Source organism: Panthera uncia, chromosome B4, assembly GCF_023721935.1.
Source record: "Panthera uncia isolate 11264 chromosome B4, Puncia_PCG_1.0, whole genome shotgun sequence".
In the NCBI taxonomy this organism is placed as follows: domain Eukaryota; kingdom Metazoa; phylum Chordata; class Mammalia; order Carnivora; family Felidae; genus Panthera; species Panthera uncia.
In genome coordinates, this window is record NC_064809.1 from 23,912,073 (window position 1) to 23,939,108 (window position 27,036).

Below are 27,036 nucleotides of genomic sequence, written 5' to 3' on the forward strand. Positions count from 1 at the left end.
GCTCTGGGCTGATGGCTCAGAGCCTGGAGCCTGTTTCCGATTCTGTGTCTCCCTCTCTCTCTGCCCCTCCCCCGTTCATGCTCTGTCTCTCTCTGTCCCAAAAATAAATAAAAAACATTGAAAAAAAAAAATTAAGAAAAAAAAAAAGCAAAAAAAAATTAAAAATAAAATTACCATATGACCCAGCAATTCCACTTCGGGTATATACCCAAAAGAACTGAAAGCAAGGACTTGAAGAGATATTTGCATTATTCACAATAGCTAAAACACGGAAGCAACCCAAGGGTCCATCAGTGAAAGAATGAATAAGCAAAAATGTGTGTGTGTGTATACACACACACACACACACACACACACACACATACACACACACACATATATATATAAAATATGGAATATCATTCAGCTTTAAAAAGCAAGGCAAATGAGACTTCAGCTATAACCTGAACGAAACTTAAGTATATTATGCTAAGTAAAATAAGCCAGTTTTAAAAAGACCAATACTATATGATTCCACTTACATGGAATACCGAAAAACAGGCAGAATGCAGAATGATGGGTTATCCAGGGCTGGGGGAGGGGAGAACAGGGGAGTTAGTGTTCATGGGTGTGGAGTTTCAGTTTTAAAAGATGAAAAGAGCGGGGCCCCTGGGTGGCTCAGTTGGTTGGGCCAATGACTTCGGCTCAGGTCATGATCTTGCAGTTTGTGAGTTCGAGCCCCCATCGTGCTCTGTGCTAACAGCTCGGAGCCTGGAGCCTACTTCGGATTCTATGTCTCCCCCTCTCTCTACCCCTACCCTGCTCACGCTCTGTGTCTCTCTGTCTCTCAATAATAAATAAATGTTAAAAAAAAAAAAAAGATGAAAAGAGCTATGGAGTGGATGGTGGTGGTGGCTGAACAACATTATTCATGTATTTAACATCACTGAACTGTACATTTGAAAATGGTTAAGATGATAAATTTATGTCTTGTTTATTTTATCACAATAAAAAAAATTTTTTTAAAGAAAAAATAAAGTAGAGACTTCCTGGTCTACCTCTACTTCTTAGTATCACCCCTCAAGCAGCCCGGCTATACTTCCTGTCTGAGTTCAATGAGCTACCAGAGCTTCTCTCCAAGAGCTTATTTTGGCTTCAGCCAGTTTGAATAGATTTCGTTCCTTGCAAATCAAACAACCTCCATTTCTTTTATACTTTTACTCAGTGATATTGGGTAGCAAGGATCACTGCTTTACAGACACATACACTGGGAAGATACAGTGTATGCATATATATCTCAGTATTTCAAAGATGTTCATGCTTATTAAGTAACCTACCACTGGGCTCCCATGGGCATAGCCTCTGTGCACTGTCAATGCAAAGAAACCATCAGCCAAGTTTCTTTTTACATCAAGTCCACATGTCTTAAAACTCCTTTCCTCTCTTTCTTCTCACTCTCTACCTCTCTCATACCCAGCAATGTCCCCAAAATATCTTTCTCATTGTTTTGCTCTCAGCTACCCACCAAAAATCCTCTCCCAAGCCTTCTTGGGCTCTCTCTTTTCTTCCCTACCCTTCTGCTGCTATTCTTCCATCCAGCCTTTCTGGTGCTCCTCCCACTATCACCAGGGTGTGGAAGGAAAGGAATATCTGAGAACAGTGGCCAAAGGACAAGTAGAGGGTCAGAGGTCAGGCAGAGGGAACATTTTGTTAACAGGCAAGAGAAAATACATATGCTATATACAAAACATATAATTAATAATAGTATACTGGTTAAAATAGAAACCACAAACAGTTATTGTTTTTATCAGTTTATATTTTAAAAGTCAAAGCACAAAGCTTTACTACGACACAAATAGGAGACACAGAGGTCCCCAAGAAGCCTTGAGCACAAACCAGGACTTAGAGGCTTGATACAGCTATTTATCATGATCTCTCAGGAATCTGTGGGTTGATGCATCTGGGTGGTTCTCCATGCTCTCTGGTGTACCTGCATTTGGATAAGAACTGGGGCTGGGATCTTCTGAAGGTTTGATGGGGCTGGGTGTCCAAGATGGCATCTTCACCTCATGGCTGATGCCTCAGTGCTCCTTCATGTGGTCTCTCTCTCTGATGGAGTAGCCTCCTTCATGAGTGTTCAGGGCTAAAGGAGGCAGGAAGAGATGCTGCCGGCCAATAAGTGCTAAGTCCACCATCACTTCTGCTGTCTTCTGTTGGCCAAAGCAGTCACAGAGTCCACCCACATTCAAGGGGGAGGGAGAGAAAGGGACTCCACTTCCTGATGGGTAAGAGAGATACGGTCATGGCCTTCTTTGGAAAACACAGTCCATTGCAGATGGCATTAAAGTTGTGTATTTAAATCAGAGGCAAATATTCCCTACAATTAAGGGCAATCCAAATAAAATGAACTGGCAAAACTTTATGAAGTGCTAAACCAAAAGAAAAAAAATACCTTCCCACTCCCCACCCCCAAAGTAGCAGAAATCTTAATTCAGCTCAACACAGGTCCCTTGTCAGAAGGTAAATGCTCTTTGGCCAGGAGGAAACATGCCGAAAGAGTAAGGTAGTAAGACACAGTTAAAATCCAACTCAGCTTAAACTTTAACTGTGTTCCTCCACGGTGCCAGAGCCCACGTTGTCTAGCCACTACCCACGGTCCTCAGAGATACTCCAGGAAGACTGCTCCACTGGTCCCTCCACAAAGAAGTCACCAGGGGACTTTCTCCCACACCACTGTCTCATGACATTGTGTTCTTCCCTACCTGTGATTCACTCAGCCCTTGTCTCTCCCATATCCCAAACTCTCTCACTGCCACTCCTGTATCATGAGGCTATTCCTGGTGCACTCCTCTGTCCTGGAACTTTAACTCTACCTGGAGGACACCATGTCCATTGCAGCTTTCTCAAGGAAAAATCGTTTATTCTTCACACTCCATGTACCTTAAGCTCAGAAGGTGACTTTGCTGTTGCCCATTGTCCCCATTGCCGTGGGCAGACCTTTAGTGGCTCCTCCTTTTATTCAAAACAAAAGAAAGCAAAAAGCAAACTAACTTCTTTTGAGACGTGCCGTTTGGGGAAACTACTCTGTCCACCTCTTCAGATCTGTCATCTCCACAAATCCCAGTCAGCCCTGCTCTGACACCTGACTCCCAGTCTTCCTTTAAAATGACTTTAAATCATAGCATCATTCTGTTTGTTTGGAAGAGTCATGAATCATACCTGTTTCTTGCTTTCTCACCCAGTTAACATTCTGGTACTCTCAGAAGTGGCTCAGTCTCAGCAGTAAATTATGGGCCACCCTAATCCTGGATGACTTAAACGGTTACCTGGGAAGATATACATAATCCTTTGGTCTCTCTCTCATTTCATTGGTCACATCAGCCACCCAGGCCCATGGTCACATTCTGGACATTGTCAGCACCCATAATAATGTCGATATCTCCAGAAGGAAAATTCAATCCGCCTACCTTCTGACCACAATAACCTTTCCTTCCAGCTGGCCTGTTCAGCTAGCTACTCCCATGGCAGCTAAACTTTCTCCAAACCTAGGGAACCTAGCTTTGCAGGAGAGTCACACGACTGACCAGATTGCTTCCACCATCATCGCCGATTTCAAACATTTTTTTTTTTAATATATGAAATTTACTGTCAAATTGGTTTCCATACAACACCCAGTGCTCATCCCAGTGCCCTCCTCAATACCCATCACCCACCCTGCCCTCCCTCCCACCCCCCATCAACCCTCAGTTTGTTCTCAGTTTTTAACAGTCTCTTATGCTTTGGCTCTCTCCCACTCTAACCTCTTTTTTTTTTTTTTTTTCTTTCCTTCCCCTCCCCCATGGGTTTCTGTTATGTTTCTCAGGATCCACATAAGAGTGAAACCATATGGTATCTGTCTTTCTCTGTATATCATCGCCGATTTCAAATAGATTCTCGGGCTGCCTGGAAATCTCATTAAATTTTTCTAGTCACATTTTCTGCAATGACCTTGTCACACTTTCTCCAGTTCCCCAAATCTATGACAGTCTATGATAGTCCCTACTATCACACTCCCAGCAGAAGGCTCTACTTTTCTTCTTACCATATAAAAGACAATAGAGGCTTTAAATGAGAACTTCCTTATCTCACAGCTATCAAAAATAAGAAATTCCTTGTCTACTCTAAACCCACCTTTCTTCCTCTGGTAAAATACAGAAAATCTTATTTCTCTTTATTTAAAGACCCAAGAATATACAATGAGGAAAAGGTAGTTTCTTCAGGAAATGGTGGTGGGGAAACTAGATAGCCCCATACCATACACAAAAATAAACTCAAAATAGATTAAAGACATAAATGTGAAGCCTGAAACCATAAAATTCCTAGAAGACACATGGAGTAAACTCTTGGATATTGGCCATAGCAATACTTTTCTGGATCTGTTTCCTCAGGCAAGGGAAACAAAAGCAAAAATAAACTATTGGAACTACACCAAACTAAAAGCTTTTGCACAGTGAAGGAAACCATCAACAAAACCAAAAGGCACGCTACTGAATGGAAGAATATATTTACAAATGATATATATGATAAAGGATTAATATCCAAAATATATAAGAACTCATACAACTCAACACCAACAAAACAAATAATGCAGTTAAAAAATTGGCAGAGGACCTGAATCACAGATGGCCAACAGACACATGAAAAGATGTTCAACATCACTAATCATCAGGAAAATGCAAATCAAAACTACAATAACATATCCCCTCACACCTGTCAGAATGGCTAGCATCAAAAAGAGGAGGTATAACAAGTTTGGTGAGGATGTGGAGAAGAGGTACCCTTGTGAACTGTTGGTGGAAAGGTAAACTGGTGCAACCACTCTGGAAAACAGTATGATGGTTCATCAAAAAATTAAAAAAAGAAATACCATATGATCTAGTAATTCTACTTCTGGGTATTTACCAGCTGAAAAAGTAAACACTAATTTGAAAAGATATATGCACCCCTATGTTTATTGCAGCATGATTTACAATAACCAAAATACGGAAACAACCTAAGTGTCCATCAATAGATAAATGAATAAAGAAGGTACAGTGTATATATATAATAGAATGAAGTCTTGCCATTTGTAACAACACAAATGGTATTATGCTAAGTAAAATAAGTCCAATAGAGAAAGACAATTATCATATGGTTTCCCTTATATGTGGAATCTAAAAAACAAAACAAATGAACAAACAAAAAACAGAAACAGACTCACAAATTCAGAGAACAAACTGGTGGTTGCCAAAGATGAGGAGGTTGGGGGGTCAGGCAAAATCAGTGAGGGGATTAAGAGGTACAAACTTTCAGTTATAAATTAAATAAGTCACAGGGATGAAAAGTACAGCATGGAGAATATAGTCAATAATATAGCAATAATTTCATATGGTAATAAGGGCAACTACACTTACCATGGTGAGCATTCATAATGTATATAATTGTCAAATCACTATGTTGTACACTTGAAACTAATATAATATTATAAACTATATTTCAATTACAAAGAAAAAAAGAACTTGAAAACTTTTCACCATCCATCATTTCTACTCTCTCTTTAATATTTAATCCTTCAATCTCATCTGGTTTCTTCCTACTTGAAAACCATTTAAAAAAATAAAATAAAATCTTCCTCAATTTCACATGCCTGACTCTCTACCTCCCTATCCTTCTCCTCTTTACAGGCAAACTACTCAGAAGGGTTATTTTGCTCACCTATTCACTCCTTAGCCCATCTGGCCTCCAGCCCCAACATGCTATTAAAAATAGGTCTCTGTGGGGTGCCTGGGTGGCTCAATTGGTTGAGCGCCTGACTCCTGATTTCAGCTCAGGTCGTGATCTCACAGTTTGTGCGATCAGGCCCTGCCTGGGGCTCTGCAGTGGCAGTATGGAGCCTGCTTGGGATTCTCTCCCTCTCTCTCTGCCCCTCCCCATCTCTCTCTCTCTCTCTCAAAATAAATAAACATTTAAAATAATACATCTCTGTGATCGTTAATATAGCTCAAGTTAATGGGCACGTGTTGATCTTCATCTTATATTACTCTTAACAGCCCGAGACATGGCTGCACACTCCCACTGTTGTGAATTCCTCAACACCACCTTCTCCTGGTTTGTCTCCCACCCCATCAGAGCTCTCCCTCTGTCTCCTTTTCAGGCTCAACTTCCTCTACTTTGATGATGACATTCCTTAAAGCTTAGCATAAGGTCTTTTTCTCATCTTACTCCTAAGCCATCTATCTCATCAATGGCCACCTGTGGGTAGATTAGCCAACCTGTGTATCTCTAACTGTAAACCACACTCTGAGCATCAGCCCCTTACACATCTCTCTACATGAGGTCTCCACTCACACGTCTCAAAAGTTTATAATACTCAACTTGTTCAAAATAAAACTCACTATCTTCCCCTCCCCCAGTCTCCCCCTGCACCCAGCAGAGTTCCTCATCTCATTGAACGGCAATGACATCCATCATTATCCAAGTCTGCATCTTAGTGGTCATCCTTGGCTCCTCCCTCTTCCTCACTCTGTTCAAATCCAGTCATCACTGCCTCCTATCAACTACCTTATAAATATCTCTCAGGTCCATCCATTTCTTTCCATTTCCACTGTCACCAATCTAGTCCAAACCACTGTAAATCTCTCAGCCAGCCTCGCTCAGAAATCTTCCTGCACCCATTCTTCTCTTCATCTGGTCAATTCCCCAAACTACAGCCAAAGTGATTTTCCTAAAACATAAATCCTGCCAGCTTAAAGTATTCTTAACACAATCTCATTGCTTTTAAGATGAGAAAACAACCTTCAACATGGTCCACGTGGTCCACATGGTCCTACATGGTCTCTCCCTACTGACCTTTCTTCGTCTAGCCCTGCCTCACACCAGAGCTCTCAGGACTCCAGTCACACTGGCTTACACTCAATTCCTAATGCCTTCTGCCACTCTCCCACTCCCGTGGCAGCCCATCAGCAAACATTGGTGATTCTGCTCTAAAATCTTGAATCCAAACTCTTCCCATCATCCCCATCTTCAGGATACTAACCAAAACCACCATCATCTTTCACCTGGACTACTGCCACAGCCCACTGAATGATCTCTCACTGCCCTTTGTCTTGCTCCATTCGATCCATTTCCAATCACCAACCAGCATGATGACGTACAGCAAAAGTCCAGTCATGTACTTACTTCCTAAAATCTTTCCAATGGCTCCCCACTGCAATCAGAATGAAACTCAAAGTCCTCAAGGCTGACCCCAAGCCACTGCCTAATGTGGTCCCTGCTTACCTCTCTGTCCCCATCTGTTACCAATGCCCTGCTTTTTTTGCTGTATGCTAGACACACGGGCCCTCTTTCTAACCTTCTATGTTCCCATCTCAAGACCTTTCCTTGCTCTTTCTTCTCCTGGAATGTTCTTCCAAGCCTCTGACTGGCTGCTCCTTTTCATGACTTTGCAAAGAGGTATTGCCTGCTCTCTTCCTCTCCTGTGAAAGTCACTCCATTGCTTCACCTGACTTTCCATATAGTACTATGTTCAGAACCTTCCAATGGCAGCTTCCTGTCTCAGAGTAAAGTCCCGACCATAGCCAGAAAGACCACACATTATCTGGCCACAATTTCCTCTTTGATCTCATATACCACCTGCTTCCCTGTCACTGTGCTCCATCCATACTAGCTTCCTTGCTGTTTTCCCAATGTCTCAAGTGCCTTCCTAACCCAGAGCCTTTGAACATTCTCATCCCAAAATCGACATGAATTAATCTCTCGTGTCTTTTAGGTCTGGCTCAACTAACACTTATCAAAAAAGCTCTTCCTTGAGAATCCTAGTTAATATAAGGCTCCATCCCTACTACCATCACTCTCACCTTTTAACTCCCTTCAAAATACTTACGTTACGTAATATGGTAAATATTAACTTGCTTTCTCAGGAAGAATTTTCTTCACAGCTATTTTTATTGTTCTTAGATGAGTTAATAGTTTTTCATTAAATAAATGACTGAACTATCTCAATTTACCTAATTGATTTGTGTGTCTAATATATCTGTATGTCTTTAGGTCTTCTCCACCACCTTCCTTCCCCACAGGGCGGCGGGGAGGCCCTTTAAGACAAGGCCCTATAGGGAAGACGCGGTAAATTCAATCCCACTTACAAACTCTCTAACTTCTGTATTTTCGGATCTCCCCACTTTCTCCCAGGAGGCTCCACTCCCAAAGAATCTCGGACTACGTCCAGTCAGTCCTTTGCTATTACAAATCATGCGGCCAAGAATGGGCGTGGGTATATGCAATCCTTCTTTTCATCACTGTGATACATTCTTAGAAGTGGGATTTCTGGATCAAAGGGTAACTGCCTACGCAAGTTAAATAGCTGTTGCCGAATTCGCCGCCACAGGGTTCGTACCGTTTTGGAGTTCCACCGGCAACGTGTCAGAGCGCCTGTTTCTTCGCAGTTTCGCCCGCGCCAACTCAGTGTCCTTAAGCTTTGGGGGGAAGGGAGGGTTGCCATCCCACAGTTGAGACACGGGCTGCGCTGAGCGCGCCCTTCCACGTCCGACCTCCAACCCCGCAACCCCACCCAGGACTCCCGCGGGGACCTGCGTCCTTGCGGACCCGTGCGGGGGAGGGGCGGGCAGGCGCGCACCCGGGGGGTGGGGAGGGGCGGGCAGGCGCTCACGCGGGGGGCGGGGAGGGGCGGGCAGGCGCGCACGCGCGTGGCCCCCCGCGCTCCGCACACAAGCGCCGCGTCTCCAGAGGGTGGGCTGCGCGCGGCGGGCAGATCCGGCCTTGCTCAACAGGATCGAAAGAGGAAGCGCAGAAAAGGGCTGAAGTAAACACTCAGGAAGACCGTTGCAAAATAGATGAGGTTCTCGGGTTTTTTGGAGCCATCATCTGGCCCCACATCCCTTAGTCACTAATACAGCGAGCGACCGAGAAGGCTCAATTCGCTAGGGAACGCTCCGGAGGGAAGGGGACGCGCGTAGGGGCGGGATGAGGGAGGAAGGCCCAAGTTTTCTCAGAATTTAAAAAACTACAACTTTCGAGGGTGTGGTGTAGCAGTGAGGCACAGACCCGATTAGTTGGAAAAAGCAGTCCCCGAGTTTCAAGAGTCTGCATCCACCCGTGCTCCTCCCCGTGTGTCTCGAACCGAGCGCCCTCGTGGCACCTCGATGCAAAGCGGCGCGGCGGGCGCCTCACGTCTGCGCGCTGCGTGGGAAGGGCAGGGCTGACACCACTTCCTCCCCGAGGCGGCGGACCTGAGCCCGGGTGGAGCCCAGTGCGCCGCGTCGCCTGCCCCGCCGCCGGCCCGCGCCCCGCCCGCGCGGAGTCCCAGCCGAGCTCCGCCGAATCCCCACGCAGCCGTCGAGGTAAGCGGCGCCGGCCCCGTCCGAGCGCCCTGAGAGCTGCAGCCGGGACCCTCGGGGCTGCCGCGGGACCCTGTGTGTCCAGCGCGTCTGCTCCCGGGCCCGACCCAGCTCCCCGCCTTGGCCGGGAGAACGCGCTCCCCCCGCTTGGCCCTCCAGGGGAGCGCGTCCCCCGGGTCCCCTCCGCCGACTTCAGTACTTGACCCAGCCACGCTGGGGGTTGGGGCGCGCGGGCTCGTCTTCCCCGCGTTCGCTTTCATCACAATTTGACTGATTTCCTGCCCAGAAAGTTGCTTCAGAGATAGTCGGGGAACCCGTATGAACCCTCACCTGTTCAGCTGTCCAGAGCCCCAACTTGACCCCTCTGGAGGAATTCCTGGGGGCATGTTAGGGCACCTTAGATTAAATGCAAGTCGTGCAAGAATGAGAGTGACGATCGAAGTCTGATGTATTTTAGTGTTATAGTACTTTAAAACTTTTGGACAATTCTTTCGTCATTTTAAAAACATCTTTACCAGTGATTGTCCTTTTCATTTTACAATAAGGTAGAGGAAAGATTTGGACAGCAGGTGTAAGTTCCATAATTTGGTTTGGGGGGAATGCCCAGAGTGACGTTTTATAGCATGAAGGAAACTAACTGGGATGTCCTTACATCCAGGGGACCTTAGCCCAGGAGTCCCCCAGGAGACTTTGTCCCTTGCACCTCTTACTGTCTTTTCGGGAAGGTATTTCTTTTTCATACCATTGTGGAAAGGTAAATGTGTAGTTTCCTAGTGCCACTCAGAGTAAAGCTGTTGAAGAAGAACTTTAAATGTGGACATTAGAAAAAAAGCAGTATCAGAGGAAAGTAACATAGAGAAAAGGTGAATGACTTGATTACTCCCAAGGATATTATTTCTGGTGGCAAAATGTGGTTTAAATAAAGGCAAGGGTACTTACTACCTACTACTAATTTTAAATTCTGGGCCTCTGAACAGAAATTTCAGAAAGAGAGCTTTTGTCCCTTGGAATGAACCTCCAATGCCAATTTTCCCTCAGGCCTCACTGCAGTAGTCTTACAGTTAAGATTGGCTAGCAAAATTAACAAAAAAACTACTGAGAAATCTTCTATAATGTCTTCCGGGTGGTATTTCCTGTCTGTTCAACGTGTTGTGAAAGGTCTAAGAAATTTAATGTCATCTTCAGGCTGTTAACACATAATCATTTCACACCGATACTAATGCTTGTGGGTTTTTTCTGGGTATTTGGGAGATTTGGATTCAAGCTCCAAATCCGCCTTTAACTAGACAAGGTTGGCCTTGATTAAGTTGCCTTAACCTCCCTGGACCTGAGAGGGAAGCGAATTTGTTTGACTAGAGTATGTCTGTCATTATAATAGCAATTGGGAAACAGCTATAAATTCTTTGAATTTGTCCTGCCTAGAATACTAGCAAAGTTAGAATTGCTGATCACACAGAAAAGAATGGAGAAAATCATACTGATAACATATTTTGTTAAAGTCTGAAATATCAACAGTTTTGAGACCCTTTGTTTCTATAGAAGGTCCTCCAAAAATAGTCCATTTTTGTTCTATATGTAAAATGGCAGGTTTCCATTCTGTTGAAAAAACTGAGGTAGAGAATTGATGTGCTCAAGCTTGGACAGGTCAGTATTAGATTCCAAAATTCTTCAATTATTATTACTCAAGAGATATAACTTTGTGATATGGATTACTTAATGATTTAGTTACTTTAAATCTTAAACACAGTACTTACAAGGTTATATATATAGTGTCCATTAATTTTTTCTTATTTTTATATCCTAGGAATGTATAACAGTCATCCACTTTTTTTACCTTTATTCACTCATAGTAAAAAAGTTTTAGATATTTTCATATTATTATTAGAATGAGCTATTTATAAAATTTATTGCCATAAATGTCTGTTTGATATGCCACTCTGAATTTCTTTAAACCATCCTACTTTCAAAAGCATTATTATTTTCATTTACTTCTAATCCTCTTCCATCTTATTTTAATTATTTTTATGTCCAAAACCTTTCAGTGAGTCCATAAATCTTCTATAAATTAAGTTGGCATTTCATAGTTTATCACACCAAAATATTTTCAATGCTAAAGACCTCATAAATAAATATAAAAATATTTATATATAATATAAAATTATTTATATTTTTATAAATATATAAATATATAAAATATATATAATATAAAATATATATATAAATATATATAATATAAAATATTATATATATATAAAATATAAAAATAAATAAAAATATAAAAATAAAAATAAAAAAGTTTATTTTATAGGCAATAGAATGATCTTAGTAATTCTCACCTGGAAATAGAACAATTCTTATTAACATAATTAATTTTTTAGGATGTAAATGTGTCTAAGTATTTTTTTAAACTTTATTTTATTTTGGGGGGAGAACACAAGTTGGGAAGAAGCAGAGAGAAGGGGACTGAAGCAGGCTGTGTGCTGACAAGCTGACATCAGCGAGCCCCGTATGGAATTCAAACTCCCCAACCATGAGATTATGACCTGAGCTGAAGTCAGACAATCAACCAACTGAGCCACCCAGGCACCCTTAAATATGTCCATATTTTATGTCAGTTCTATCATCCTCTGTGGCAAGTAGCTTAAAGTTTAAGCAATTATTACAAATTGAAATACATCATAAATGCCAGGATTCGAGGTGTTAGATTGAGGGTATAGCTCACACTGGTTGTATAGTCATGTTTTTCTGTATTACAGTTATGAGAAACATGATTTGTAGGGGAAACTGCTCTCTGTTTGGAAAAGTTAACAGATTTCTCTTGAGAAGAGAGAACAGCAGCACTAAGGAATGGCATTGAATAAGCCATAATCAATTTAAGGGGCTAAGGTTGTACATGCACAGTAACAAGGCAGGGCCTGTGGACAGCTTCTAGGGACTAGAGAATGTGACCTGCCACCACAGCATCCCCATTGTCTAGCCAAATTCCTGGCACCATAGTTAGGACTCAAAAAGCATTTGCTAAATGTGCAGATATAGCAGTTCCACTTGTGGGTTATGCCATCAGAATGTCACAAGCCCCTGACCCAGGGAGCTCTGTTGGTACCAACCCTGAGGCATGAGCAGGCAGAGATACAGCACCATTCCAAGGGACCACACCTTCTCAGCACATGCTCTGAAGCTGGAATTCGTGATGCAGTTTTCAAACATTTTCTAAAGATTGGTTAAGAAGCTTACACAGAGGATAAGAAGCAGAGCTGACCTTTGACCTGAGCTAGTCTCATACGGCACCCCCTAGGAGCTGTACCAGGGACAGGGCTCAAAAGGTGAAAAAACATGGGCCCTTTGCTCAGTGCTCTTCTAGTCTAGAAAGGGGGGACATGAATGGGTACAGTTCTACACATGACCAGAGTCAGGTGCTGTGGAAGCACATATGAGATCCCTGTACCACAGTGGGTACAGGGAGGATGAAATTAAGATAGCCAAGGAACTTGCCTTGCAACAGTGGGAAGACAGGATATTATAATCAGTTGTGAAGTTATTATATTTATATATGTTTTTTGAAAAATTAATTCTGCTTTGGCAGCCATCACGTGTTTTCATTTTTATATTTATGCTCATCCCTCTTGATACCTCACCAGGTTGATTAAATCAATGAAGCAGCGAGTATATATTTTTTAAAGTTTCTACTGGAGATCTTTCTGATTTGGTTTCACATCACAGACTCATTAGTGAGACGGTTGTGGGCAGGGAGAGGGTTTAAATGCTAAGTCACACGGCAATTATGTTTCCACAAACCGGCTAGAAGATTTATGTCCAGGGAGCTATATCCTATCAAACTGGAAGAAAAATAAAGAGCGGTGGTAGAACAAGTAAGCTAGACTAGGTTTATTTTGTCCTTTTTTATTATGAAATGTTTCATGCATACAAAAGATGGTGTATAATGCATATGTTAATTATAACAAATAATAAAGCCAACATCTGGATACCTATCATCCACTTGAAGAAGTAAAATATTACCAATCCATCTTCTGCCGTCCTCTCAATAGCATTCCCCTTTTTTCTCAGTAGAATATTCTGTATATCAGTATTCTGAATGTGCTGATTTTTTTAAAAAAGCATTTAGAAAGCATGTACATGTATTTGCAAAGATGTCAAACTGGGAATTAGAGTACACTGGCCCTTGGGAGACTGTAAGCACAGTTATAAATAGAGTCTCCTGTTAAGTGAAGACATCTTATTTTAAATAGCGTAATGGGGCACTTGGGTGGCTCAGTGGGTGAAGTGTCTGACTTTTGGTTTTAGCTCAGTTTATGATCTCACGGTTCCTAAGTCTGAGCCCTGCATCGGACTCTTTGCTGACAGTGTGAAGCCTGCTTGGGATTCTCTGTATCCCTCTCTCTCTTCCCCTCTCCTGCTCATGATCTCTGTCTCCCTCAAAATAAATGAACATTAAAAAAAATTAAAAATAAAAAGCAAAGCAGGTTATAAATGATTAAGAGTAAGTACCACAGAAATAGGGGTATCTTAGTTATTACTGAAGTGACCAAGATTCATCAGGGGATAAGTTTTAAGGGTAATAAATATATTAGGAAGTGTTCAGTTTTTCATATTACTTAGATTTCTACTGAAAATACAATTCAGTCATTTAAAAAACATTTGCCAAGCGCTATTCTAGATGTTTGAATGTGTTTCTGAGTGGGTGAGGCAAAGATCTCTCCATTGCGGAGTTTGTATTCTAACGGGGAGATACAGACAATAATCAGTAAATGTAACAAATAAGTAAGTAATATAGATTTAATAAGTGAAAAGTGCCATAAAAAAGTCAAAGTTGAGCAAAGTAAAGTTGTAGTATTTAATAAGGTGGTCAGGCTTGGTCTCACTGTGTAGATACAGCTTGAGCAAAGTTTTGAAGGAGTTAGCTAACAGGCTATCTGAAGGCACTGTGTTCCCAGCAGAGGGAACAGCCAGTGCCAAGGCTGTAAGACAGGGTTCTTCCTGGTATATTCAAGAAACAGGGAATCTCACATGGCTAGAAGGTGGGTGAGCAGGACGAGAATAACAGGAGATGTGGCTGGAGAGGAGCATGAAGAGGTGGCAGATCATGTAAGGTCTTGTCGGCCATTGTAAGAAGTTTGGCTTTTACTGCGAGTGAAATTGAGGGACTGTTGTGGGATTCTGAGGACAGGAGTAGCATGATCTGACTTATATTTAAAAGGCTCACTCTGACTGCTTGAGGATGAAAGCCAGGAGCCCATTAGGAAGCTTTGGGAATCACCATGTTTTTTGAGGGTGAGGTCAGGATTTTTTGACAGCATGGATATGGGGTTAGAGAAAGAGGAGTCAGCAATGATTCCAAAGTCTTGACCTAAACAGGTGGAAGATAGAATTGCCATCAATTGGCATGGGAGGTTGGAGAGGAGATGGTCAGAAGTTCAGTTTTGGATATAAACATAAAGTATCAATTGGTAATAACCATGTGCTTATTACATATAAGGCTGAAGCCATTCAGGCTGAGTAGCTATTTGGGAAGATGTTGTTATTCTCAATATACAGAATTAGAAATGATGGTTTGAGAGTTAAAGAAATGGAACATAGGGGCACCTGGGTGGCTCAGTCGGTTAAGCATCCAACTTTTTATTTCAGTTCAGGTCACGATCTCATGGTTTGTGGGTTCAAGCCTGGCATCGGGTTCTTCACTGATGGTGCAGAGCCTTCTTGGGTTTCTGTCTCCCTCTCTCTCTGCCCCTCTCCTGCTTGCTATCTCTCTCTCAAAATAAATAAGTAGACATTAAAAGAATTAAAAAAAAAAAGAAATGGGACATGAAACCAGATCTTTTAGAAAAAGAAAAAAGTTTTAACCATTCTTTCAAAACTTGCTGAAAGGAGAAAAAGAAAAAAACTTGCTGAAAAGGTTGACTAGTAATCTTTATTATACAGATAAAATAAGAATATAGTCAACTAATCAGTAATATTCCACTTCCATGAAATGCTAGACAATGAAAATTATCTTTAATGACTGTAAAAGCAAAAAATAGATACTAAAGACACATTCATAAAGTCATTACTAGTAACCTGGGCATTAGGCAATACAAGGTTTCTATGATTGTGTTTAGCAGCAAATTCTGAGGGAGGAAGGACAAAGGCCTTTTCCACAAAGGAGACTTTTATCTAAACCAGAGGTTAAGATATTTATATTTTCAAAACCCAAGACCAGATTTGGAAGAGAGGGGAGCTTTCTCTTGGCACAGCTGGATTTCAGATGGATGCAAGTGTTCAACCAGGGCCAAAGGTTCACTAGTAGTTGTTGAAGAATGTTAGATGACATGGTTATAGTATTTTGAAAAGTGAAAGTACTTTCTACCTCATTAGGAAGTAGCTACTGGAATGATGATAACTGACGTTTCATTTGTTCTGGTTATAAGAGCCATCAAAGCAGTGTACTTATGGAATGGTAGTATTTAGTGGAACACCAACCAAGTGGTTGATTACCATTTAATAGACTATGTTTTTCACCAGGCAAAACTCCAGTCTTCAGTTAAATACATTATTAAGATTTCATCTCAAAAAATAAAAGAATCAGGGAAGGGGGGAATACCATAAAATCTTTTGCAGGAGATTTACAGTATATTAATGAAATTACTGATTAAGTAAATTTATCTAAGGCTACTCTATTTATAGTACAATATTACAGACTCACTTAGGTCTCCTAATACCATAAAATTCACAACTGACAAGTCAATGAACTAAGTAGATTCAGGATATAGTATGGGTTTGTTTTGTTGTTTTTAAGAGAATGGCTTCCTTCTGATTAAATTCCATAAGAGATATGGCTTACTTAGCGAACCAAGAATATTTCTTAACATGCTTACTAATTCAGTGACATTACTTTTCCCCTGTTGTAAGGAACAAACAGAAACGAAGTTGCTTGGGCCATGAATGTAGTGCTGTAAACACATGGCTCATAAGACCACTACTGAATAGAGAAGCTGAAACCCCAAGGTAGCTCACTACACTGTCAGAGCAGAGACAGCATCCCTCAAGGCTTACAGGGGCTTATGGCTCTTATGCATGTGTTTGAGTTGCGTGAAACTCTGCTCAGCATGCTATAATTATAACTTTTGTTTTCAGTTTCAACACACATCTGCTGAAGGCCAACAATGTGTCCAGTGTGGAGGGTATAAAATAGAATAAGATGTGGCCCCTAACCTCAAGAAGCTTCCAACTGAGTGGGAGAGACAGACCTGTAAATAAACACATCCCAGTGTGTGATATACAATGATAGGTACAGAAATAATACGATGAAGAGTGATTATAGGGAAGACATCATGTGGAGGTGACTGTGGGGCCCTTGGAAGGATAAAGGTATTTCCAGGCAGCCCAGGGAAAGAAGGCTACCCCAGGTACCACACATATGAAATAGTTGGGCAGTGCTGCAGCATGAAGTGCAGTGGGAAAGGAAATGGAGCAATTCTGATTTAACACTTGGTGAGTAATATTCAAATTAGGTTCATATGGTACAGTCACCATAATCTATCATCTCTGAGTCAAATGCTTAGGCACTTGTAATAACAGAACTGTAGCACTCCAGACCAACCCTGTCCAACAGAAATATAATACCAACCATGTATATAACTTTAAATTTTCAAGAAACCACATTAGAAACAGTAAAAAGAAACAAGTAACACTAATTTTAGGGATATATTTTATTTCGTATGTATCCTGAATGATCACTTAATTAATTAATATTAATTATGCTAAATTGCATTAAATTTAATTAATGTTAAAATTATTGGTGAAGTCTTCTTTCATTTTTCCATACTAGGTCAGATCAACCATGTTTCACCCTTATACCACATCTCCATTTGGACTAGCCACAATTCATGTGCTCAGTAACCACATGAACTCGTGGTGACCAAATTGGACAGTACAACTCTAGATAATGGCACAAATATTGTATCTTAACTATGTGTTGACTTCTCAGCTGCATAGAGCATCTTAGATGAATTACGAAGTAAGCTAAAGGGAAAAAGAAGGGAACAGTGGTTTCTATTAGTATGGAGTCTGTCCCTGGAACCTGATTTTAATTCACATTTAAACCTGTACTCAAATACTTTGTTAGTTCTCTAGCAACAAAAACAAACCCAAATTATCATTTCTTACCTTCCTTTTTATTCTTTCTCTTCCCCTCCCACCTTGTTTTTGGATTCTTCCTAATAGTAACAAGGACTGAGAAAGAATGGAAATAAATAAGCAGAGCGGTATGCCGTAAACCCACATCCAGCAAAATGTGAGCTGTTGCCATAGTCAACAGTGGTTGCCATCTCTCTCTCTCTCAGTCTCTCTCTCTCTCTCTCTCTCTCTCTGTCTCATTGCTTCCACCTACTATTTCATAAGCATCAACAACAACTCTCTTTGCAGTGGTTCCAAACTCTAGAAATATACCTTCTTTTGGCTGGCAGGGAGGGATAGGTAATGATAAGACTTGGAAGATAGAGTCGGTTTGATTCATGGGTATGGTTTAACAAGGCTCAGGGATATTTTTATGCCCTCTCCTATCTTCTTCAGAATGGTTAAGAATTTCTGTCATAGAAACAATATTTACAGATGTCCTTTCCAGTGGCTTGGTCTTTGGAAACTGCCTGGTCCACAAAAAAACGGTAGTCCAGCCAGTTTCTAGGTACACAGAAATGTAACAAACAAAAGTACCCATCCAGTTGCGAACATGGGATTGTGTTTGTGAATATGTGACTGACATTTGTCTCCACTGCTTGTTTTAAATGGAGAGTAAAGTAATAAAAGTAATGATGATGATGATGATGATGATAATAGCTGATATTAGTATCACTAATATCACTGTGCCTGGAACTATATACTAAGCACTTTACAGACACCATCTCATCCCCATGAAACATGGACTGTTCTTATTCATTTTACAGCTGGGGAAACTAAGCCAACAGAGAGGTTAAATAACTTGCCCAAGATTACTCAGCAGCTGAGTATATTTACTGAGTAAATGGTGTGTGTCAACACTTGATGAAAATACAAGGTTCCACATCTGAACTCATAATGTGGTGTGAAAGACAGACACACAATTATATTAGAGCTGGACATACACACAGCGTAACAGAGGAATGAGCAAAGCAGCTGCCAGTTTCCACCTCTTAATAATCACAGCCCTTGTTTTCGGCAGGCAATGTGGCATGCTGATTGTTAACATGAACTTTTGAGTTAGACCCAGGCACAGTCCGGTTCACCCGTCACTAGCTGCATGAGCACACACAAATTATTTAATTCCTCTAGGCTTAAGCTTTATAACCTATAAAATTAGAATTTTGAATTAAATTTAGAAATGTGAATTAGCATGTCACCACATCAGGGGATTATTTGGGGAATTCAGTGAGACACTCTAGATGTCTGACCTGTAATGATTGTCCCATATTTATAACTCCTACTATTCTTATTTTAAAATAGGTGCTAATACATATTAATGTGAGCTAGCATATATTGAGTTCTAAGTGCCAGTCATGGTACTAAGAGAGCTGAGGCATAAATTTTGCCTCTGCAACATAGTTGAGAAGATAACAATACCTATAGAGATAAACTGTAAGGAAGCTGATAAACTTTCGAATAACGGATCCTAACACTGCTGCTACAGGATTTGAGATGAGGGTAGATCACCAGGATCCAGCAGTGAGCCTTGAACTGGCCTTGCATAACGAATAAGACTAACAGAAGTGGGGGAAAATAGGAGAAACAGCACAAAGGCAACATAAAGGGTGTGTATAGAGGAAGAGAAACAAACTACTTTCACTGTAAGCAAAGGTTTAATGAGAGAAAGATGTCGATGACTTTGGAGTGGTGCGTGGGGTGGATTGTGGATGAGCTCACCCTAGAAGATGTTTTCTCTGAACAGGCTTTTCTGGCTAGCTGGGAAGATGCCAGGCTGGCCTGCACACACACAACAGTAAAGCCGTGGATCAGTCACCTAGCCTCTGCTTCCCGACTAGAAGCACTGGCCTCCCTGCCACCTACTCCTTCACCTTCTGCTTGTCTTTCTCTGATTGACATGGACTTTCCTGGTTTGGTATTTGTACCCCTTGGAACAAGGGTGCTTGTTGATATGGGGAACTGCTAATGTTCCTCAGGCTATAGTACAAACCCCGATCACTCCTGGAAAAGGTGTTTAAGGGGGCAGTTGCCCCTGGTGCATATTGACAAAGGAGGGCCTTGAATGGCCCTCCACAATTTGGTACAAAAAGACAAGAGAATAATTTCATTTTTGACAGGCTGTCTCTGCTGCAGACAGATCCATATTCAAAATTTGTGTTACTCAGGAACCTGCTGAACCAAATGGTGTAGGGAGTTGAGACTCTTACCAAGAGGCAAAGAAATGATAGAAATGCCAAGAAAAACAATATATTGCTTAGCTGATTGAAATATAAAGGAGCCATGAATTAAGAACTGTGAATGTATCATCATAAAAAAAAAGCATTTGAGGATTTTCAGTTTAACTTGTAAAGTTACATGGTAACTGTTATGTGAAACACATATAAAACACATCCACTTATAGAAGTTGAATTTCACTCCATATCTGCTGATTCCATTGTTTGGGGTTCTTGGGGTTTGGGGGTTTTTTGTTTTGTTTTGCTGCTCGGTGTATTTTAAATTGAGGATTAATTTCTTTGCCAGATTAATCATCAGTCTTTCTATGGGTGGATTCAATCTAAGGCAGTGTTGCTGGAGTCTGGTTCTTTGTGGGAGCAAACATGAGTTTACCCTAAATCCATTTGGATTGGTCCTAGATTATAGCAGTATGGTGCTTGCTGTTACAGTTTCTTTTTATTTTTATTATATTGGCTGGTTCACTGTTATGTACATTTGCACAAATGACTCAATGATTATGTTTGGATTGGATATGCAGAGAACTAGAAGTTATTACATTACAGATAGAGGAAAAGAGCTTTCGGGGGGGGGCGGGGGGACCTTAAGTTGTAAAAAACACTCTGCTCTCAATAGCATTCATTTAAAAATAATGGCTCACACAATATACAAAATTTAACGCAAAATAGATCATAGACGTAAATGAAGAGCTAAAATTATAAGACCCTTGAGAAAAACATAGGGGTAGATCTTTATAACCTTGAGTGAAGTAATAATTTGTTAGATATAACAGTGAACACACACACACACACACACACACACACACAAATTGAATAACTTGGACTACTTCCAAATGTGAAACTTTTCTGCTGCAAACAGTGCCATCAAGAAAGTACAGAGACAATGCACAAAATAGAACAAAATATTTTATTTTCAAATTATGTACAGAGAGTCCCAACTTATGATGGTTCAACTTACAATTTTTTAACTTTACCATGGTGTGAAAGTAATGCTCATCCAGTAGAAACTGTACTTTATATTTTGAATATGGATCTGTTACCCAGCTAGTGGTATGTGGTACAAGACTCTCATGATACTGGGCAGGGGCAGTGAGCCTCAGTTCCAAATCAGCCACATGGTCGCTGGCTAAACAACTGATACACTCATAGCCATTCTGCACTCATGCAACCATTCTGTTTTTCACTTTCAGTGCCATATTCAATAAATTACATGAGATAGTCAACATTTTATTATAAAATAGGCTTTGTGTTAGAAGATTTTGCCCAGCTGTAGACTAATGTAAGTATTGTGAACACACTTAAGGTAGGCTAAGCTAAGCTATGATTTTTGGTAGGGTAGGTGTATTAAATACATTTTTTACTTAGGATCTTTTCACCTTACAATGAGTTTATTGAAACATAACTCATCTGTATCTGTTAAGGGACTTATATCCAGAATATTCAAAGAAGTCTTACAACAACAACAGCATATATATGTATATATATATATATATATATATATATATATACACATATATATATATGAATGACATATAATCCACTTTAATACTAGGGAGAGGATCTGAGTAGACTTTTCTCCAAAGAAGATATAGAAATGACGAATTAGCACATGAAAATTTCTCAGTATCATTGGACATAAGGGAAATGCAAATCAAAAGCACAATGAAAACTTTATACTTGCTAGGAGGGCTACAATTAAAATGACAGACATACATATTGATGGAGAAATTTGAACCTTTATACGCTGCTGGTGGGATGTAAAATCATGCCACAGATTTGGAAAAACAGTCTAGCAGTTCCTCAAAAAGTTAAAAGTTATCATGGAACCCACAAGTTCCATTCCTGGGAATCCCCCTAAAAATGAAAACATTTTCCATGCAAAGCCTTGTATACAAATGTTCATAGCAGCATAATTCATAATAGCTGAAAAATGGAAACAACCCAAATGTCTACCAGCTAATGAATGGATAATCAAAATATGGTGTTTCAGTACAATGAAATATTCAGCAATAAAAAGAAACAAAGTGCTGATGCATATTACAATGTAGATGAACTTTGAAAACATTATCATAAGTGAAAGAAGCCAGACACAGAAGACCACATATTGTACGGTTTCATTTGTATGAAATTCCACAGTAGGCAAATTTATCTTGAGAGAAAGTAGACTGGGGGTTGCTTAGGGCAGGGGAGTGTGAGGGAAATGACAAGGACTGCTATTGGGTATGGAGTTTGAGAAGAAAATGTTCTAAAATCAGATTTTAATGATAGTTGCACAACTCTGTGAATATACTAGAAACCATTGAATTATACACTTTAAATGAGTGAGTTATATGTTATGTGAGTTACGTCTTTTTTTTAAGGTTATTTATTTTGAGAGAGACAGAGCATGAGCGGGGGAGGAGCAGAGTGAGAGAGGGACACAGAATCCGAAGCAGGCCCCAGGCTCTGAGCTGTCAGCACAGAGCCCGATGACGTGGGGCTCGAACTCAGGAGCTGTGAGGTCATGACCTGAGCCTAAGACAGATGCTTAACTAACTGAGCCACTCAGGTGCCCCAGAGAACTGGGCTTTAATAAGAAAACTCTGGTAGCATTTTAGACACTGGATTTAAGGAAAGACTAGAGGTAAAGAGATAAATAATAAGCAGATGGCAGAGACCTGGTAAGACCTATGGTGGAGCTGAACGGGGGTGGTAGTGTGGAAAGAATAGGACAAGTTCAAGGGCATTAGGAAGGCTGCATTGACAAGACACCCTGGCTGACCCAGGTGAGGACCTCAGGAACAGGAGGCTAACAAGATGCCCCTGAAGTTCCTGAGAATGTGGCTGAGGGGAGATAATTGTACTATAGGCTAAGACAAATGTAGGCTGGTTTGGTGGGGGGGAGTTGGGGTGTCATGTGGGCAGAGGGAGAGTCATGTCTAGTTGGCTCCTATTAGCAGGAAGGCTGAGTGTGATCTTCGCAGACGACCACTGCTATTAGATTAGCCACCCTGTATGTCTTCACTGAGCTTGCTCTTGCCTGTGTCTCATCTGCTTCTCCACTTCTTAATGTGGGACTTCTGTTTCAGTTCCACAGTTCTGGTGACTTGCTCACCAAACTTGAGTGTCTTCTGCCCAAATACCCAGTCTCAGCCTCACTTCACTACTCTGATCTTCCCTGGGATCTGATTCTCACCCAGAGCTGTACCGACTTTCTCCTTAGTTCCCCAAATAAGCTCTAATTTGCATCTTGCTGAGCCACAACTTATATCGGCAAACCAAGGGGGGTGAGGGGCAGGGTGGAGAAGAGGAAGCTGGAAGGGGGCCATGTTGTGGTTGAACCACCACCCTTTGTGGGAATGCCCTGCAGACAACGGAAGTTAAGTGTCGGGCTCAGTGTGAGGAGAGAGATGGAGACATGGATAAGTGAGATGTTTCTGCTTCACTCTGCCACGGTATCTACAGAGATTAGATAATAGGAATAAAAAGATATTAGATATTTCTATTAGATAATAGAAAACAAAGATCAGGGAGGATCTACCCCAAAGTTAATCCAGGATCACAGAAAATATCTAAATCACTTTTCTAAATAATTTACTTCAAAAAGTAGTTAAAGCTGCATCTTTGTTCATATTGATGACATCTGGATATTTTTACTGTCATGCCTTTGCCAAGGCAGCCGCCTAGACAACAGGAAGATGCATGGGATGGACAGTGTGAGGACTTAACGGGTGGTTTCTTAGAAGTTTTACAGAGACCTTTGTCTGGAAAGGTCCATGAACACCTTACCAAAGAAATTAATCAAGCACGGTACCACATTTTTCTCTCAGTGTCCTTAACAAAATGAATCCAAGTTGTCTCTCAGTATATTATGTCTTTTATATCAGGGCATCACGGGACAGTCGCGGTGTTCTAAAATAAGTTATTGGTGGTAAAGTTGGTGCAAAACAAAGACTATAATATGCTAGCCAAAAACATTAAGACTTTATTTCATTTTATGTTTCCATTCTGGTAAGATTATAAAGCAGCAAATTCTTTAATATTCTTGAATATATTTCTGCTTTCCATATGTTCCATCATTGTCTATTTTATTCTTACACTGTTGTTGTTCTGCTTTAATTATTGTCATTGTGGAAGGCTTTTATTCTTTTTATTTCCCCTTCCAAATTTCGTCTGAACTTGGCTCTCATATGTGTGTGTGTACCTTTTACTGTGGTAATTTTTCTAGATAGTTTGAAATTGTCTTCTGAAATTTTCTCCTCTGATCCTTAAGTTGTTAGTAAAGTGCTTTTCTCTTAAGGATTTATTTTATTTATTTAATATTTTATTAGTAATTTCTATTTTTATTATATTTAATCAGAAAATACAGCCTGTACAATTTCTTCTTTGGAGAATTTATTGAGATTTTCTGATGTATGATGAGTTTTTAATAAATATTATGAGTTAAGCCTATTTTTTTAAGGCAAAGCCTGATTTTTTGCTCAGATCCTCTATATATATAATTTTCCCATTAATCAGCCAAATATAGAGAGGAAATACGTTAACCATTGCTGAGGTCATAATTTTGTAAGCCAAATCTTAAGTATTATTTTCCATAGAACATTGATTTAGTCTTCAAAAACAATTTGTATACATAAAAGAATATATTTTTGGCTGGAAAGTTTGTTTAATAATGAGTCAGTGCTGAACCTATACAAATAAAGCTAAATTCTTAATTGCAGTTGTTGTTCTGGAGAACTAACAAAAATAATTAGCTTCTGACAAGAAAAACACTCCCTGGAAAGTTACTAAGCATAGTAACAAAAAACAAATAAAATTCCTTTTATTAAAATAATCATAAGATTTGGGGTGCCTGGGTGGCTGTCGGTTGAGTGTCTGACTCTGGGTGAGGTCATGGTCTCACGGTTCATGGGTTCGAGCCCCTAATCAGTCTCTGTGCTGACACCTCAGAGCCTGGAGCCTGCTTCGGATTCTGTGTCTCCCTCTCTCTGCCCCTCTCCTGCTTGTTCTCTCTCTCTTACTCTCTCTCTCTATCTCTCAAAAATTAATGAACATTAAAAAAATTAAATTAATAAGAGTCATAAGATTCAACCATCAGAAACAACACATGAAAGGTATATTTTCATTTGAATTTTCTTTTCACTAAGAATGTTTAGAGTCTAGGCAAGAAAAACAAGGAACTATTGCAATACACTTTCCACCTCAAATTGTCCACCCCAGATTGATCCTGGCAATGTTTTGGAGAGTAAAGTCACAATCAGATGGGGTGGAGAAGAGTCCCTTTTCCATTTTTTTTGTAAGCAGCCCTCACAGTGGAATTTAATGAAAAGACAACCTATGAAATGGGAGAAAATATTTATTTGTAAACCATATAGCAGGTAAGTTTTACCACACAAAGGAAATGATATATCCAGAATATGTCAAGGACTCATACAACTTAACAACAACAACAACAAAACAAACAACCCCATTTAACAGTGAGCAGAGGACCTAAATAGACATTTTTCTAAAAAAGGCATACAAATGTCCAACAGGTACATGAAAAAGTGCTTAACATCACTAGTCATCAGGGATGCAAGTCAAAACCACAACAAGATATCACCACACATCTGTAAGAATGGCTGTCGTCAAGAAGACAAGAGATAACAAGTGTTGGTGAGGATGCGGAGGAAGGGGAATCCTTATACACTGTTGGGAATGTAAATTGGTTAAGCCACTATGGAAAAAAGTATGGAGGTTCCTCAAAATATTAAAAATAGAACTACCTATGGGTGCCTGAGTGGCTCAGTTGGTTAAGCATCCGGCTCTTGATTTCAGCTCAGGCTATGATCTCACGGGTTTGTGAGTTCAAGCCCCACATCTGGCTCCTCATGCTGACAGTGTGGAGCCTGCATGGAATTCTCTCTCTCTCCCTCTCTCCTGCCTCTCTTGCACATGCCCTCTCTCCCAAAATAAATAAACGTAAGCATTTTTTTTTAAATTGAACTATCTTTTGGTCTAGCAATCTCTCTTCTGAACGTATATCCAAAGGAAACAAAAACAGGGTCTCGAAGAGATACCTGCACTCTCATGCTTACTGCAGCATTATTCACAACAGCTAAGATACAGAAACAACCTAAGTGTCCATCAATGGATGAATGGATAAAGAAGACATGGAGTATATATACACAATGGAATATTATTCAGTCATCAGAAGGAAGGAAATCCTGCCATTTGTAACAACATGGATACACCTTGAGAGTGCTGTGCTAAGTGAGAGAAGTCAGACAGAAAAACAAATACTATATGATCTCTCATATGTAGAATCTAAAAAGTCAAGCCCATAAAAACAGAGAGTAGAATGGTGTTTACCTGGAGCTAGAGATGTTGAAGGGTAAAATTTGGAACCAGTAGAAAAAACAAGTCCTGGAGATCTAATCTACAGCATATCGATTACAGTCCACAATACTGTAATATAAACTTAAAAGTTGCTAAAGGACTAGATCTTAATTGTTTTACCACACAAAAGCAATGATAATTATGTGACATGATAGAAATGTTACCTAACGGTGGTGGTGATCATACTGCAGTATATAAATCAATACATTGTATACCTTAAAGATACACAATGTTATATGTCCAATTGTATCTCAATTTTAAATGTATATGTCTTAACCTCTGGTCTTGCCAGCATGCCCTTTAGGTCACTTCTGTGGACCTGAACCCAAATGTGACTCTTAATTCTATTTTAAATTATGAAATTGGTACATGATGGAAAATTTGGAAAATAGGGAAAAAGAGACCAGCACCCTAATACATGCACTATTTCACATATTGATTTATTCTAGTTTTTTTCACGGCCCCTGTTTTTTTTACATTACTGTAATATTAGAATATAAATTATTTTGTATCCTGCTTATTTTACTTAAATATACGGTTATAGTCTCCATAGCCATTATTTTTAATAGTAACAAAAAACCCATTGGTGCATTGCAATAATTAATTCTTCCCATTTTGTTGGATATTTAAATTGCTTTTAATTTCCAATAATGCTGCAGTTTCACCTTCAGGCATAAAGAGTTCTTTCGTGGTATGTAAAATTTCCTTGAATTAAATTCCTAAAGGTTGAATAAGTGAAACAAAAAGAATGAATATTTCTATGATATTAGATATTTAATATTGATGAATGAATAAATATAAAGAAGTAGCTTCTTTAAAGCACCTAGATTTTAGGTCATGCTTGGAAAATACCTCACTATTTGTAATGATCACAAAACAGAATCCCTTTTAGATTAAGCAGAAAGGAGTTTATTCCAAGGCCTATGACT

At 40.1% G+C, this 27,036-nt stretch overlaps 2 protein-coding genes across 2 annotated transcripts in view; one reads left to right on the plus strand and one right to left on the minus strand.

Annotated features, from left to right (window-relative positions):
* Positions 1-1,024: 1,024 nt before the first annotated feature.
* Positions 1,025-9,736, minus strand: LOC125919764 (uncharacterized). Its single transcript, XM_049626639.1, has 4 exons — positions 9,681-9,736; positions 9,058-9,469; positions 8,390-8,468; positions 1,025-2,257 (listed from the first exon to the last, which is right to left on the minus strand). Exons 1-4 carry the CDS (start codon positions 9,734-9,736, stop codon positions 2,061-2,063), a joined length of 744 nt encoding a protein of 247 aa, XP_049482596.1. The 3' UTR covers positions 1,025-2,060.
* APBB1IP (amyloid beta precursor protein binding family B member 1 interacting protein) overlaps positions 9,277-27,036 on the plus strand; it is a 106,432-nt gene continuing 88,672 nt past the window's right edge. Inside the window, exon 1 of the mRNA XM_049624724.1 lies at positions 9,277-9,353. The gene's annotated coding sequence lies outside the window, so the exon portion shown is untranslated. The remainder of the gene's footprint in view (positions 9,354-27,036) is intronic.

Bases quoted from the DNA above. Each gene is read 5' to 3' on its own strand.
- LOC125919764 (XM_049626639.1), bottom strand. From the start codon at position 9,736: ATGCCCCCAGGAATTCCTCCAGAGGGGTCAAGTTGGGGCTCTGGACAG. The intron at 8,469-9,057 runs GTCTGTGCCTCA...TTCCCCCCAAAG, and splicing joins TGCTTTTTCCAACTAATCGG to CTTAAGGACACTGAGTTGGC. The intron at 2,258-8,389 runs GTACGAACCCTG...CTTACCCATCAG, and splicing joins GCCGGTGGAACTCCAAAACG to GAAGTGGAGTCCCTTTCTCT.